The sequence below is a fragment of the Piliocolobus tephrosceles genome, unplaced genomic scaffold, assembly GCF_002776525.5.
Source record: "Piliocolobus tephrosceles isolate RC106 unplaced genomic scaffold, ASM277652v3 unscaffolded_25299, whole genome shotgun sequence".
NCBI lineage: Eukaryota > Metazoa > Chordata > Mammalia > Primates > Cercopithecidae > Piliocolobus > Piliocolobus tephrosceles.
This window is the reverse complement of record NW_022307975.1, coordinates 24,555-40,803: the sequence shown is the minus strand read 5'-3', so window position 1 is coordinate 40,803 and position 16,249 is coordinate 24,555. Positions and strand designations below refer to the sequence as shown.

The following is a 16,249-nucleotide window of genomic DNA, read 5'->3' as shown; positions in this document are numbered from 1 at the left end:
GGGCGGATAACGAGGTCAGGAGATCGAGACCATCCTGGCTAACACGGTGAAACCCCATCTCTACTAAAAAATACAAAAAACTAGCCGGGCGAGGTGGCGGGCGCCTGTAGTCCCAGCTGCTCGGGAGGCTGAGGCAGGAGAATGGCGTAAACCCGGGAGGCGGAGCTTTCAGTGAGCTGAGATCCGGCCACTACACTCCAGCCCGGGAGACAGAGCGAGACTCCGTCTCAAAAAAAAAAACAAAGTCTATATGACAATGGAGAAATCCTTATTTGGGTGCTGTTGTTTCTTTCCAGCACAAGTTCACAAAATAAGCTAGGGAAAATCCTCCCCCTGGGAAATGTCTGGGTTGATTTCCAGTTTGCTCTCTTAGAGCATTTTCAGACACCTGCTGTATCTCTCTGCCCAAAGACGGAGATGCTGGGTGGGTTTCTATGTTCTAGGAATAGAAGGCAAGGGCTTGGCCACTGTAACACAGAACTGAGTCAGCCACTTGGGCGTCTAGTTGACAAGTTGCCCTGGTAACTTCTTGTTTAAATTGTAAACTAGACAGACCTTCAAAGCTACAATTAAAAAAATGTGCTAACAGCCACAGCCACAGCCCAACAGAAATGAAAATGTACAAGCAAGTACATTTGCAATTTTTAATTAGCTTTTTTTTTCTTTTGAGATGAAGTCTCCCTCCGTCGCCAGGCTGGAGTGCAGCGGTGCGATCTCCACTCACTGGAACCTCCGCCTCCCGGGTTCAAGCGATTTTCCTGCCTCATCCTCCCGAATAGCTGGGTCTATAGGCGTGCGCCACTACGCCCAGCTAATTTCTCTATTTTTAGCAGAGACGGGGTTTCACCATGTTGGGCAGGATGGTCTCACCTCTTGATTTCGTGATCTGCTCGTCTTGGCCTCCCAAAGTGCTAGGATTACAGGTGTGAGCCAGGGAGCCCGAATAAGTTTTAATTAGCTCTTTTTTACACTTCTTTAATTATTGTTTAAACCAAGTTTTCCAGCCTCCTTCATTAGTCTGTTTGGTATTTGCATGCTTTGCTTGAATATTTTATCTCCAGCCCATTCCACACCGTTAGTCAACATTTTCATCTGACAGATGGAATCAAGGCCTAGGCCTCCCTTAAACAAAACATCCCTCCCAAAAGTAGGACTTATAAAAATTGCTTGCCACTCTTTCTTGCTACAGACATTCTCTGCGGATCTTTGGCCAGTAACATGCATACACCCACACATAGTTTGCAAATAAGAACAACTATTGAACGTGAAGTGCTACAAAAGTACGATGATAAAGTATAAAGTGTTCACCGCTTGAAGAAAAGCTCTAATAATTTTAACAAAGCCAAAACACACACACAACGAAAAAAATGCACGCTAAGCCAAGAGCTCTTTAAATATAAAAACTAATCATTCTCGGGAACAAATAAGGTAGGTACAAACTTGCCAGGTGACTCTGTTATGCTTAAAGGTTCTGGCTGTCAACAGTCTCCGGCGTGGCGGCGGCACCCTCAGTCCCATCCGACCGAGAGCGCGGACGCGGAAGCCTTGGGGCTGCGGGACTGTTCGGGATAGGACGCGAGCGCACCTGCAGAAAGACCTGAGGCGGCTGTGCAAGGCAGGCAGCGGCCCCGAGGCCCAGGTTTGTGTTTCCTTCCGGTCACCCCTCCCGGCCCAATATCCCCAGGCGCTTGCTTACGCCGCTGGGCGCCGTATCCCTGCGCTCGGCGCCGCGCTCCGGGGCGAATTGACAGCCGCGGCAGGCGAAGGAGCGGATGAGAGCGCGGAGAAGACTCTTCTTCCCCGCCCGCAAGGCCACCATGGCCCCACGCCCCCTGGCTCCCGCGGCGCCCGGCAGCATTGCGACGGCGCGAGAGGCCGCTTTACGGCAGGGTCGCGAAGCCCGAGGGAGGGCGGCGGCGCGGCCGACCGTGCGCTTTCCCTGCGGTACGACGGGCTACGGGAGCGGCGAGCGGCGCGGGCTGACCCGGGCGGCCGCTCCTTGGTCGCTGTCACTCCAGGTTGCCTTGCTGCGCCGCTGGCAGTGGGCGTGGCGCTGTTGGCGGCTAGGCGCGGACGCCGGAGGAGGCGTCCCCGGGTTTAGGGGTGTTCGGCCAGGGGCGGGGCTGGCTGGCCCGGGCGACGGCCGGAGCTGCGGAAGTCGTGGAAGCGTCGGCGACGCATCGCGCGATGGCGCGGGCGGGACAGGTGAGCGAAGCGCGGCGTGTGGCCTTTTTCCCTCCGTCGGGGGGACGAGTGGGGTCCCACCTCCGCGCGGGGCTCCCCGCTGGGCCACCCCTCCGCCAGCGCCCCCCCCAGCGCGGCCTGTAGGCACGGGCCGAGCAGAGTTGGTCTCGGCGCCGTCCCCGTCCCTGGCTGGGACAGTGTCCAGGGGTGGTCGGGCCTGGTCTCTGGTGTCTCCGGCCGGACCTTGGCTCCCCTCCTTCCCTGGCTTCCCCCGGCCGGGCCGAGGGCCCCTCGCGCGCCCATTGTGAGGTCAGGGCCTGCGGGCGCGCCCTGGCACCCAGGCCGAGACGCCCGGAGCGGCTGCTGCAGCCAGTAGCGGCCCCTTCACCGCCGGCCCCTTCACCGGCTGCCCCGCTCAGACCTAGTCGGGAGGGGCGCGAGGGATGCAGCTGGGGGCCCAGCTCCGGTGCCGCACCCCGTAAAGGGCTGATCTTCCACCTCGCCACCTCAGCCACGGGACGCCAAGATCGCAGCCAGCTCAGACCTCTTCTGGGTAAAGAGCCAAGAGGGAAGGGCGAGGCGGGGAGGAAGGAACTCGGGCCGCCTGCCCTCCGTGGCCTCCAGAACATCCACAGGGGATGGATGATGCGTTTCCATTGGTTACCTACCTTGAGCGAGCCGTTTGATAGAAGCCAAGAGCTTGAAACGTGCATTAGGCGATTGTGGACTCTCAGTGGGAGGCGAGTGAATGAATTATTCATAGCTACCACGTTTTCGCAGGTTGTATTTTTTTGAGAGAGTGGAGCATGTTGGGGGCTGAGGAGGTGCTGGGCCTCGAAAGCCCAAGGTGGCGCCCTTCAGCGCAATCCCCATCGCTCTTCTTTACCTGTGGGGTTTTTATCTCTTCAGGGAGACATCTGGGAGGGAAGGTGTGTGAGGAGCTAAAAGGGTGGGGAGAGGAAGTGCACAAAGGGATGGAGAGAAACGAAGAAGATATCCTTGGGGATATCTGAGAGCCACTGGTTTTTGTTCTACTGGTTCAGTTTATTTTGCTTAGAGTTTCTGGAAACTAGGCGTAGCCGTGTGGCGGGGCGGGGTACTGTTAGTGTTCGGAAGGTTACAAGAGCTACTGTTTCACCTTGCATAAAGGTGCCCTGCTGGTTCCAAATAGTTTGTGCCGCGTACGGTGACTCACACCTTAATCCCAGCACTTTGAGAGGCGGGGGCAGGCGGATCGTCTGAGACTAGCCTGGGCAATATAGTGAGACCTGTCTCTACTAAAAATAACAACATTAGCTGGGCGTGGTGGTGTACGCCTGTAGTCCCAGCTACTGGGGAGGCTGAGGTGGGATGACTGCTCGAAAGTATACCTTTTTAAAATGAGAATTTTAGAATGACTTAGTATACCATTAGTGTTCTGCAGAAGCCTTGTGCTGTAATAAGTTATTCTTGTCATCTTTTAGTGCTTGTGAAACTGAACACAACAAAAGTATGGATATGGGAAACCAACATCCTTCTATTAGTAGGCTTCAGGAAATCCAAAAGGAAGTAAAAAGTGTAGAACAGCAAGTTGTCGGCTTCAGTGGTCTGTCAGATGACAAGAATTACAAGAAACTGGAGAGGTTTCTAACAAAACAACTTTTTGAAATAGACTCTGTAGATACTGAAGGAAAAGGAGATATTCAGCAAGCTAGGAAGAGGGCAGCACAGGAGACAGAACGTCTTCTCAAAGAGTTGGAGCAGAATGCAAACCACCCACACCGGATTGAAATCCAGAACATTTTTGAGGAGGCCCAGTCCCTCGTTAGAGAGAAAATTGTGCCATTTTATAATGGAGGCAACTGCGTAACTGATGAGTTTGAAGAAGGCATCCAGGATATCATTCTGAGGCTGACGCATGTTAAAACTGGAGGAAAAATCTCCTTGCGGAAAGCAAGGTATCACACTTTAACCAAAATCTGTGCGGTGCAAGAGATTATCGAAGACTGCATGAAAAAGCAGCCTTCCCTGCCGCTTTCAGAGGATGCACATCCTTCCGTTGCCAAAATCAACTTTGTGATGTGTGAGGTGAACAAGGCCCGAGGGGTCCTGATTGCACTTCTGATGGGCGTGAACAACAGTGAGACCTGCAGGCACTTATCCTGTGTGCTCTCAGGGCTGATCGCTGACCTAGATGCTCTAGATGTGTGCGGCCGGACAGAAATCAGAAATTATCGGAGGGAGGTAGTAGAAGATATCAACAAATTATTGAAGTATCTGGATTTGGAAGAGGAAGCAGACACGACTAAAGCATTTGACCTGAGACAGAATCATTCCATTTTAAAAATAGAAAAGGTCCTCACGAGAATGAGAGAAATAAAAAATGAACTTCTCCAAGCACAAAACCCTCCTGAATTGTACCTGAGCTCCAAAACAGAATTGCAGGGTTTAATTGGACAGTTGGATGAGGTAAGTCTTGAAAAAAACCCCTGCATCCGGGAAGCCAGGAGAAGAGCAGTGATCGAGGTGCAAACTCTGATCACATATATTGACTTGAAGGAGGCCCTTGAGAAAAGAAAGCTGTTTGCTTGTGAGGAGCACCCATCCCATAAAGCCGTCTGGAACGTCCTTGGAAACTTGTCTGAGATCCAGGGAGAAGTTCTTTCATTTGATGGAAATCGAACCGATAAGAACTACATCCGGCTGGAAGAGCTGCTCACCAAGCAGCTGCTAGCCCTGGATGCTGTTGATCCGCAGGGAGAAGAGAAGTGTAAGGCTGCCAGGAAACAGGCTGTGAAGCTTGCCCAGAATATTCTCAGCTATCTTGACCTGAAATCCGATGAATGGGAGTACTAAAATACCAGAGCTCTCACTTTTGATACTGTTTTGCACTTCATATGTGCTTCTATGTATAGAGAGCTTTCAGTTCATTGATTTGTACGTGCATATTTCAGTCTCAGTATTTATGATTGAAGCAAATTCTATTCAGTATCTGCTGCTTGTGATGTTGCAAGACAAATATCATTACAGCACATTAACTTTTCCATTCGGATCATTATCTCTATGATGTGGTGTGATTTGTTTGGTTTGTCCTTTTTTTGTGTGTTTTCAATCAGAAAATGAAATAGAGGCAGCTTTTGTAAATTTAAAATGGGTTGTGCAAGCATTAAAATGCAGGTATTTCAGAATCTAGAACTAGGCATAACCTTACATAATACTAGGAAAATTATGAGAAAGGGGAAATTTTTGGTTAAATAGGAGTAAGGTTCAAACACAAGAAGTACATGTTCTGTTTTACTATGCTCGATGGAAGACATTTTTTTCACTTATTGGTCCTACCCAGCTTAATGGGGTGGGGTTTTTTTGGTTGTTGAGACAATCTGTTCTTTGTAAACATTTTTAGTTGGAAAAACAGCATCTGTGTTTTCCCCATGCTCTACATTTTAGAGAGAGGAATCCTGTTTTTGTGTGCAACATAAGAAAATTGTGAAAACTAATAGCCAAAAAACCTTTGAGATTGCATTAAAGAGAAGGGATAAAGGACCAGCAATAATATCTTGTAAATTGCTTTTTCTAAAATCTGAGCTTATAGTTTTCCTTAGTGAGTAATTCATAAGGATGGGAACCTTTAAATGAAGTTAATGGGCTTTTAAAAAAAAGAAAAGGAAGCACCCCTACCTGTAGTTGGAGGATGAAGACCGGAGATGGGTTTCCAGTGTCAGGTTTTACTAAAACTAAGCCAAAAAGTCTGAATGTAGCATGTAATGGTTCTCTTCTGTGGTCCGAGGCTGTAAAATGCACAACCTTGTCACACCTCCCCGGTGCTGTGTTACAGCGTGAGGGTGGATGCTGTCAGCAACCCAGAGGGACCAGGCCTTCCTAGGCTTCCCTAGGCAGTCAGCTGTTCACCACTCACATGGTAAATATCAAAACCACACCTGCGCCAGGACTCATTAGTGAAACCTGCTCGGAATTAAAGGCTTCCTCTGGGTGCCTGCTGAACGGCTGAGCTCACGTTACGGGCATGTGGTTTCTCTGTTGCCTGAAAGAGCCATTAAAGTCAATCCTGCATGAAGCGTCTTTCTTCTGCTAAAGGATGTGTATTTCCGTCAGTACTTTCTGAGGATCCAGTATGAAGTAATTCCCCGAAGTTCTGAAGTGCCTTGAGAACACGTTAGTCCAGGTGTTAATCACAGACTCCTCCCCCGGGTCACTTTTTGCCTGGTCGTCCTATTAGAGTGCATCTTTGGAAATCCAGGGTAATATTCTCTTTCAGAGATGCTAATTTGGTAACTTTGTGTAGGGAAATTGTCACTCTAAACAGCTGAAAGTATGCTGGCTAAAGGAGTAGCCTTAAATACCTAAACGATGACAAAACATAGCCCTTAACAGATCTTCAGTTTGTCTCTCAGTATTTCCCCATCATGAAAATCCCTTGCTATGTCTTTCCTACTAGAAATGTTTAGAATCACCGGATGGTGGGGTCAGAGGGCAGTCGGTGTTGAGGCTGTGAGCTCCCACACTACTGCAGGTCCAACTCCTGGGAACTGCGGGCTCAAGGCAGGTCATTCGAATCCACGTTTTGGCCAGAGTAGTTTTAGGATTGCTTTTCTGTATCATAATTTTAGAATGCTCTTAAAATCTTGCGGAAGAGTTTTTATTTTTTATTTATTTATTTTTGAGATGGAGTCTCACTCTGTTGCCCAGGCTGAAGTGCAGTGCTGCCATCTCAGCTCACTACACTACAAGCGCCACCTCCCAGGTTCAGGTGATTCTCCTGCCTCAGCCTCCTGAGCAGCTGGGATTACAGGCGTGTGCCACCACACCTGGCTAATTTTTGTATTTTTAGTAGAGACGGGGTTTCACCATGTTGGTCAGGCTGGTCTCGAACTCCTAACCTCGTGATCCGCCCGCCTCAGCCTCCCAAAGTGCTGGGATTATAGGTCTGAGCCACGGCGCCCAGCCCAGGAATTTTTAAATTAGAGCTCTTTAATTATACCGCCAGGAAATCCTGATTACACTTCAGGCACATTCTTCACCAGAGTGCTACTTACATTTTTAATACATTATGTAAAGTTAAACATCAGCATTCCCTTTAAAAGTATCCATTGTTCTTTGAAAGTAGATGTCTGTTATTCTTTTCAAACAAAAGTGTTTGTGTACCTTTTGCCAAGCTCTGGGCATCGTGTGTGAGTACAGGGTGCTCAGCTCTTCCACAGTCATTTTGAATTGTTCACATGGGTTATTTTGGTCATGAAAATGATCAGATTGACCTTGAGTGACTGTCAGGCATGGCTTTGTTTCTGGTTTCAATCTGTTCTAGATCCTTGTACCGGATTATTCTACTCCTGCAATGAACCCTAGTGACACCGGATTTAGCTCTTCTCGGCTCTCATGGGGAGCTGTTTGTGTTAATATGAGCTACTGCATGTAATTCTTCAACAGGGCTTGTCACATTGTGTTGTATTTTTGTGATCTTACATGAAAGGAATCTGTACTGCAAGTAAAACCTACTCCCCAAAAATGTGTGGCTTTGGGTCTGCATTAAACACTATAATCCATGTTCATGCCAAAAATGACTGGGAACGTTTGCTTGATTTACATTCAGTCAGTGCTGCTTTCAGATCACACTTTATCCAAACAGGAAGCTAGTCAGCCTATAATGAAGTAGTTATTAAAATAAATGTTATGAATATGTCTACAAAGTGTAGTGGTTTATTTTGCTAAAATGTACATATATTTGATATGATTTAGTTTGAGAAGCTCAGCCAGTTTTTCTCATTTGTTTGACTTTGTCCATTTCTATCTGGTTTCTTTTTTTTTTTTTTTTTTGAGACGGAGTCTCGCTCTGTTGCCCAGGCTGGAGTGCGGTGGCCGGATCTCAGCTTACTGCAAGCTCCGCCTCCCAGGTTTATGCCATTCTCCTGCCTCAGCCTCCGGAGTAGCTGGGACTACAGGCGCCCGCCACCTCGCCCGGCTAGTTTTTTGTATTTTTTAGTAGAGATGGGGTTTCACAGTGTTAACCAGGATGGTCTCGATCTCCTGACCTCGTGATCCGCCCGTCTCGGCCTCCCAAAGTGCTGGGATTACAGGCTTGAGCCACCGCGCCCGGCCATTCTATCTGGTTTCTAAGGGTCTGAGCTTAGTACATGCAAGGTTTTGGGTTTTTTTTTTTATTTTTTATTTTATTTTTTTTTTTTTTAGCACAGCTTTTCAGCTTTTAATTTGTTGGGTATTTTTCTTTTAATACCTAGGGAAATATTGGCCATCAATTTTGACATATAATGCAAGTGTGTTTTTCTAGTACATCGGTTCCTGTCCCCTCTCTGTCAACTCTGTGACTACTGGAACAGTGTGTCTTCAATAATTCAATGTTATTTTGAGATGCATATATTAGTATACCCTTCGTTATTCTTGCAATAAAACCAGTCTCTTAGCTTATGTTTGCAGTGGTGAAAGGCTGTGAGTCTGAGGTGTGTGTTCTTTATATATTTATATATTATCACCTTCATGGACTGTCTGACTTGAGTGAGGAGTCCTTTTTTTTTTGAAATGGAGTCTTGCTCTGTCGCCCAGGCTGGAGTGCAATGGCGCGATCTTGGCTCCCTGCAAGCTCTGCCTCCCAGGTTCATGCCATTCTCCTGCCTCAGCCTCCTGAGTAACTGGGACTACAGGCGCCCGCCACCTCACCTGGCTAATTTTTAGTATTTTTAGTAGAGATGGGGTTTCACTGTGGTCTCGATATCCTGACCTCGTGATCCACCTGCCTCAGCCTCCCAAAGTGCTGGGATTACAGGCGTGAGCCACTGCACCTGGCCTTCTATTGTATTTTTGTTGTCTTCTCTGCCTGCTTTTATCTTTCAGGTGATCCAAACAGAGGCAGCCTTTGCAAGCCTCACAAACAAATGATTGGCCCAGAGCCAAGAGAAATGATGTGTACAGTTAAAGAGAAACACTTGGGGGGAAATGTGAGCTTTTGAATAGATCCTCTACCACACGTGAGGATTTTTACCTGTTATACTGGGAGCAGCATTAACCAGGCTCCTAGCGTATCCTCGTGTTGCGCTGAGGATTGAAGAGTCCATTGTGCCACCAGTGACCATGGAGAAATTCCAGTCTAGTCAGAGAAGGGACGAGGGGAGTCAGCCACTCCTGGTCTGTCTCAGGTGTGAATGTCTGGTGTCAGGGCAGGTGTCAAGCGCAAGCTGGAGAAAGACCAGTGGCTTGGGGAGGGGTCTCACTGGGCTCTTCAAGGCTGGTTAGAAATAGGACAGGAGAGGGTGGGTGTGGTGGCTCATACCAGTAATCTTGGCACTTTGGGAAGCTAAGGTGGGAGGACTGCTTGAGCCCAGGAGTTCAAGACCAGCCTGGGCAACAACAGACCCCATCTCTACAAAAAAATTAATATAATTTTTTTTTTAAAAAAAGAAACCCTGGAGTGGGCTGTGGGCTGAGCTGGAACGAGGTGGCAGGGGCTGAGGGGCAGTGCCCTGGCAAGCTTGGCTCTTGATTCTGGGTATAAGCTGGACCCTAATTGAGGGCCTGTTTTATGCAGGTCTGGGGTCGCCCCTGCGGGTCAGGACATGTCTAAGGGCATCTTACAAAATGTTTGTTTTGGGTTCTTTAGTTTTTTACTGAAACAGGGTCTTAATATGTTGCTCAGGCTGGTCTTGAACTCCTGGGCTCAAGTGATCCTCCTACCTCAACCTCCCAAAGTGCCGGTATGACAGACGTGAGCTACCGTGCTTGGCCTTGCTTTTCCATTTTGTGTAGTTATCACTGCACAGATTTTGGGGTCGGGGGGGTCACCAGGCAGCCTTAGGACTCTGTGTCCCTAGTTCTAGGTCGCCAGTTTGTGCCCTTTTTTATGCCAGTCACCAGCAGGCTATTTCAGGCCCTCGCTCACGTGTTTGCCCTCTTGGTCTTTCTAAAAGCACGGCTCTGATCATACGGCTTTTCTGAATGAAAACCTTCAGTGACCTCCACTGTTTCACCTGGCCACATCCCTGTGAGGCCCTGAGCAGTGTGGTCCAGAATGCCCCAGCAGCCCAGCTCCACTGCCCGGCCATCTGTGCAGAATGTTCTATGTACGTTTGAAGCTCCCAGCACCCCTTGAGGCAGGTTTTTCATACTGTCTGTTTCGTAGATGATTCTGAGATTCAGGTGGTCCCTTGCCCAGGGAACTGCCCAGAGTCACCTGGCAAAGGAGAGAAGGACAATTTGGTTGCAGTTCAAGGCTCAGCTGCCTGTTGGACTTAACCTGGAGAGTTGAAGAAATGGCTGGTGCTTGGGGCCCACCCCAGGGATTCTAGCTTCATCAGGAAGGCGTACAGTCTGGGCATCAGGATTTCTAAAAGCTCCCACTTCAGGGAATGCTGGCCAAGTAGCTAAAGCAGGCTGGGGCCCAGACTGCTAGGTTCACATCTCAGCTGTGCCGTTTTCCTCTCTTTTTTTTTTTTTTTTTCCTTTCGCCCAGGAGGCAGTGCAGTGGCACAATCTCGGCTCACTGCAACCTCTGCCTCTTGGGTTCAAGTGATTCTCCTGCCTCAGCCTCCCAAGTAGCTGGGATTACAGCCGTGCGCCACCACGCCCAGCTGATTTTTGTATTTCTAGTAGACACAAGGTTTCACCGTGTTGGCCAGGATGGTCTCCATCTCTTGACCTCGTGATCTGCCCGCCTCAGCCTCCTAAAGTGCCGGGATGACAGGCGGGAGCCACCGTGCGTGGCGCCACTTTCGATTTTGTTTTGTTTTTTTTTTTTTTTGAGGCGGAGTCTTGCTCTGTCGGCCGGACTGGAGTGCAGTGGCCGGATCTCAGCTCACTGCAAGCTCCGCCTCCCGGGTTTACGCCATTCTCTTGCCTCAGCCTCCCGAGTAGCTGAGACTACAGGCGCCCGCCACCTCACCCAGCTAGTTTTTGTATTTTTAGTACAGACGGGGTTTCACTGTTTAGCCAGGATGGTCTCGATCTCCTGACCTCGTGATCCGCCGTCTCGGCCTCCCAAAGTGCTGGGATTACAGGCTTGAGCCACCGCGCCCGGCCTAGCTGTGCCACTTTCAAAGCTGAGCTCCTGAGCTTCCGTTTCTTCTGAAAGGTGGACGGTACTTAGCACTTAGGCTTGAAGGATTCAGCTGGTTCATGTGAAGCATTCAGCTCCAGTATGACGTCTGGAAGCCACTGTGTCAGTGAACCGCATCCCTCGTCGTGGAAAGACTGTCTTAAACTAGTGCTTCATTCTGTCCACTAGTGCTTCATTCTGTAATTCACTGGTGAATTACAACTGCAAAAATGTATCTTTCTGCAGCAAGGTTGAAGTGAGGTAAAGCTGTTTCCCCCCCTTAGGGTTCTCTGGTCTTTCCGGAGCTGCCAGGGGTCCGTGACCCCATTTGGTAAGGACTCGGTGCCGCACGCTGCCTCTCCATCTCTGGTCCCCGCTGCGGTCGCAGCGACTGGCAGGTTTTCAGTGTGTGTTAGACATTCCTTCCAGTTCTCGAACTGTTTCCCTGTGGCCGCGTTTTCAGATGAATGTTGCCAGTTCCCCACCTTCTGTCTCCGTCTCACACTGGTGTCTGCCCCCACCACCCCCCCAGTCCTCTGTGGGTGTTGGGACATGGAGCTGGGTGGTTCTGAGTGCCGAGCGGAGCAAGGTCATCAGATGACTTTGCTGTTCAAGGCCCCGGGTTCTGGTGCTCTCATCCAAAGCCCTCCCTGCCCATCCCTTGGGCCGTGGAGCATATCTTCTGTTCCTGTACCCTATTAATAGCTCTTGAACACATTGGCTCACCTGTGTCTCCCATGCCAGGCCACAGTGCCTTTCAAGGCAAGATCTGTCTCTTCATCCATGCAGCCTCAGGTCCTGGCAGTAATGGGCACTCACATGCCTTTTAGATGAGCTGTTCTTTGGAAATAGTGTCCTTAGCTCCTGGCATGTACTAGGCATTCAGTGAATACTTGCTGAATAAATGAGTGGAAAAATCTCAGATCTTCAGATAGCTTCAGAGAGTTTAAAATCCTTCTGCTTATCGGATCCAAAGGACCTTCCCTCTGCTGCACCTTCCACCAGGGCTCTGGGGTGGCCAGTCAGGATCTCTCACCTGAAGCCACCTCATCCCCCTGAGAGCCTGGGTGGAATCAGAAGTGCCTCCCACTCTGTCCCCAGGGCAGGAGGGCCAGCAGGGCAGACTGGATCACACCCTGCCTTGGAGCAGCAAGGCCTCTCCAATTCCAGAGCCCTTGGCTGACCACCGAGCCACGGAGGCCAGGCTGGCTGGAGCCTCTAAAGATGAGGGGTGGCGATGTTGGCTTCTGTCTCTGAAATTCGTCTGCTCATGCTTGTGACGCTGAAATGAGCAGTTAGCTCTGTGGTTCCTGAGCCTGGGCCAACCTCCATGTCTTTGGTGCCGTTGGAGAGGACCAGGGAGGGGCAGTGTCAGGGCCAGCACGTGCCTAGTGCACCTTTCAGACCGATTTGAGATGACGAGGACTCTTCCTGGTTGCTGGGTGAAGTACTTGAAGGAAACTTAACCTGTGGGGGTGAGGAGGACTGAGGGAGCCTAGCTGAGCCTTGGGGTGGACTCTCCATTTAACCAGCATCTGCCGAGTGCCTGTGAGGTGCTGGGGGCAAAGGCATGGAACTGGGGCAAGGGCCCCTGTGGAGACCACGTGGCTTTCTAAGGGATCCATCGCAAGGAGCTTTGGCCGGATGTGATGGGGTGGTTGAGAAGCCCAGGGAGGCTTCCTGGCAGAGGTGGGGAGGTTAGCTGGTCACAGACAAGCAGTGGAATGTGATGGGAAGTGCAGGAGCTCCTCTTCTTCCCAGGCACGACCGTAGTCATGAACAGTGTTCCAGTGGGCACGCGGAGAGCTTCCTCAGAGGGAGAGTGCCACCTGCCTGGGAGGCGGTAGTGCTGGCGGCTTGGCTGTGCTGGCAGCTGCCACTGCTGCTGGAGCCTGGAGAGCTTGGCAGGGCCAGCCAAGCTGGACCACAAGCTGCTGGGACAGGGCTGGGGCCTGAGAGTCCTCCGAGGGACAGGAGGCAGCTCCGCTCTCCACAGGGTGAGGGAGAGAAGGGGACCTGAGAGCGCTGGGGTGGGGCCTAGGAGCTGCGCGTCAGCCATGAGGCGGGGCAGCCGTGTATGGCTTTTAGTCTGGGGAGTGACGGGCCGTGCTTCTCTTTGGGATGGCCCCAGCAGGACAGCGCTCCGCCAGTCCCCTGAGCCAGCGGCCGCTCTGCCACGCCTGCTCTTCCAGGCCGCCTCCCCCCACACAGCCGCGCCCCTGACTGTCGTTCCGAGTGGACATCGGCCCTCTGGTGGCTTGTGTGTGCCCCGTGGTGCCCCCCATCCCCACCTAGCAGTGTTCCAGGTGGGCAGGCATCCACTCAGCCTCTCCCCGCTGCTCGCCCAACTCCCTCCCAGACAGAAATGAGACCAGCAGAGACGCCCCCTGGGAGGCTGTCCATGAGCCTCAGAGCCCCAGGAGGGCCCTCCAGGCTGGTCCCGCCAGCCCAGGGTGCAGTGCTGCCAGGGGTGAGGTGGGGGCTGCAGGTGGCTGGCAGTTCAGATACTGGAGCTCCCAGTGGGAGGGACAGCTAGCCACTCACCCAGAACCTTCCCGGAATGGGGGAGGAGAGAGCCCACTTGTGGCAGCATCAACAGGATTTTGAGGACACAGTTCTGGAACTGAAGGCCTGCAGAGAGCCTGGTGCAGGATGAGGTGTCAGACCTGGGCCCCTCCCAGGCCCCTGGGCTCCAGTGCTCCCGCCAAGTCCCCTGTGCCCACCAAGCTTCACCTGGTCATAAGGGGCCCAGGGCAGGTTTTCTTTTAGACTGAGAACTGGGCCTCTGGGCCTGGTGAGGGGCAGTGGCCCAGCGGTGGCCACCTCCCAAGGCTTCTCTGTGGGGTAGGACACCCCTGCCAGGAAGGGCCGGTGTCCCAGCCCAGCCCTGGGGTGGGGAGCAGAGCTGCTGTGGCCCTGAAGCTGGATCAGAGCCTTTCCCTAGGAGCCTGGGCTTCGGGCCCTCCCTCCCCACCCAGCCAGCCTGGCTGGGGAAGGAACCACCTCGGATTTGATTGAGGAAGACTTTTTTTGCTTTTTCTTTTCTTGTATTTATTTAAAGGGCTTTCCAGTAAAGACCGGAAAACCTGCTAGTCAAATTCTAGAAGAGCTGCAACACTGGAAAAGACATTTTTGTAGCTAGTTCATAAACAAATTCACACACGCCACACTGCCGCCTTCTCAGCTCCCTTTCCCCAGCCCACCTCCATCACCTGCCCCTGCCCTCAAAGCACCGAGTCCCCCAGGGCCTGGGCCTCAGGGCAGCTGCCAGGACTGCCAGGCCCCACCGGGGACTGTGTCCCTCCCTTGGGGACATGCTCAGAGCTGCACTGGCCGGGGAGGCTCTGGCCGGAAGGGTGGAGAGACAAAGAGTCTTTGTCTCCTGTGGCTGGACGAGAGGACGGACGGGCCAGCCAAGGCTGTGTGACTGGGGAGGCCCACCTGAGGTCCCAGCCTCCTGCAGCCACCTGCCTGGGCCCTGACACGTGCAAGACATCTCTGTGTGTCTGTTTCCTGGCCGCGAGGTGGGGCCAGGCCGCACCATCCTGCCTCCCCGCCTGGCTCCCGCCCGGCATCCCCAGCCCTCACAGCTTCATGTTCCTGCTGTTTGCCACTTTGGTGTGTTTGCTGCCCCTCCCCGTGGGCACATGAGCTCACCGCATCCCCAGTGCTTTCACAGGCTGGCGAGGGCTGGGAAGGGCAGACCGACAGAGGGCCATAACCGTGCAGGGCGGGGGCACCCGGGACTGCTGCGTGGACCAGGAGGGAGGAAGGAGACAAGAAGCCATGTCCTGGCAGCTTGGAGGTCCTGCGCCTGCAGAGGCCGCGGCGGGGCAAGGTCGGGCAGGGCCAGGATCTGGCTCCGGCCTAGGTGAGGGGCGGCCAGGTACGAAGCAGAAGGAGCTCCCCAGGGCTGCCTCTGTCACCTCATCTTCCTGCCAGGCCTGGGGCAGGGAGGGTACCCAGCAAGCGTCTGCAGGCCGACAGAAGGGCATGGTGCCCTCGGCTCAGTGTGGCCGGGAGCCAGGATGGAGCCATCTGCCCACCCCTGGGTCTCACGCCAGCCCTTCCTAGGTTGGGCAGGCTGGGTCTAGAGGGGCACTGGGGCCCTGCTCACACGGACAGAAACGGATGTGGAGGGCTGGCTGGGTTCCTCGCGGTCCCTCTCCCCTCTGCGGTCTCTGGGTGTACCAGTCACCCAGAGAGTGAGAGTGGAACGGCTGCTGTCTGGTGCTGGGTCATGGGCAGAAACAGCCTCATGAACAGGCCACCTGATGGCCATTCCCACAGAAAGAACCGGCTTCTGTGCTGTGTCCCATCTCTGGCATGACCAAGCCATCCTCTGACCACCAGCAGCCAAAGAGCCCAGTGGGCAGCATGTGCCAGATGTCAGCTGCAGTCAGTCTCCAACCACAATGCCTGTGCTCTGCCCCCCCTGCCCCATCGCCTTCAGAGGACCTAGCCCGATGCCAGGGGCCCGCCACCTGAGACCCTGAGGACATGAAACTTGTTCTGTTCCTGCTTGTACCCCCGTACCTAGAGCGGCACCTGGCTCAACACGCTGACACCTGCAGGTGCACTCTGCAGGTGGCATGGGCCCCAGGGGCGGCAGGAGCGGAGCTGAGGGGGCGGTTTTGCCTCCTGAGTCGGGGAACACGCTGCAAAGCTCCGTGGGCACCCGTCTCGTGGGGTACAGGGGGTCAGCAGGAACCGGTGCCCTCAGGTGTGGCTGGGTGTGCATGAGCCCTGTGCGTGTGCCACCAGGATCACCCGTGATGGGGTAGTCTGGGCCCCGCTGGGTGCACCCTTTACACAGAGCCTGGCACAGAGGCAGGGCCTTGCTGATGGCCAGAGATGAAAGATCCAGAAAGAGATCAGGAAATTGGGATGCTCAGATCCTCCCGGGGCTCCCCCAACTCTGCTCCTCCAGCGCAGCTGGCATTTCTCTGCACGTGGGAATGGAAAGGAAAATGAAGTCTTTTCAAAAGCAGAGCCCAGAGCCAGGGCTGGGCATACTGGAGGCCCTGG

At 52.6% G+C, this 16,249-nt stretch overlaps 1 protein-coding gene and 1 non-coding gene across 4 annotated transcripts; one reads left to right on the top strand and one right to left on the bottom strand.

Moving 5' to 3' along the window:
- Positions 1–1,951: 1,951 nt before the first annotated feature.
- On the top strand, positions 1,952–7,864 carry BAG5 (BAG cochaperone 5). 3 transcript variants are annotated; one of them, XM_023205725.1, is made up of 2 exons: positions 1,952–2,205; positions 3,648–7,864. In XM_023205725.1, exon 2 carries the CDS (start codon positions 3,676–3,678, stop codon positions 5,017–5,019), a length of 1,344 nt encoding a protein of 447 aa, XP_023061493.1. In that variant the 5' UTR covers positions 1,952–2,205; positions 3,648–3,675; the 3' UTR covers positions 5,020–7,864. The 3 variants fall into 3 exon arrangements, with proteins under 3 accessions (XP_023061493.1, XP_023061494.1, XP_023061496.1); XM_023205726.2 differs by lacking the exon at positions 1,952–2,205 and adding an exon at positions 2,234–2,737; XM_023205728.1 differs by lacking the exon at positions 1,952–2,205 and adding an exon at positions 2,830–2,924.
- A 6,415-nt stretch (positions 7,865–14,279) lies between these two features.
- Positions 14,280–14,341, bottom strand: LOC111538406. The gene has a single exon (XR_002730328.1). It is a non-coding gene; the product is annotated as a U7 small nuclear RNA (small nuclear RNA).
- Between the last annotated feature and the right edge of the window lie 1,908 nt (positions 14,342–16,249).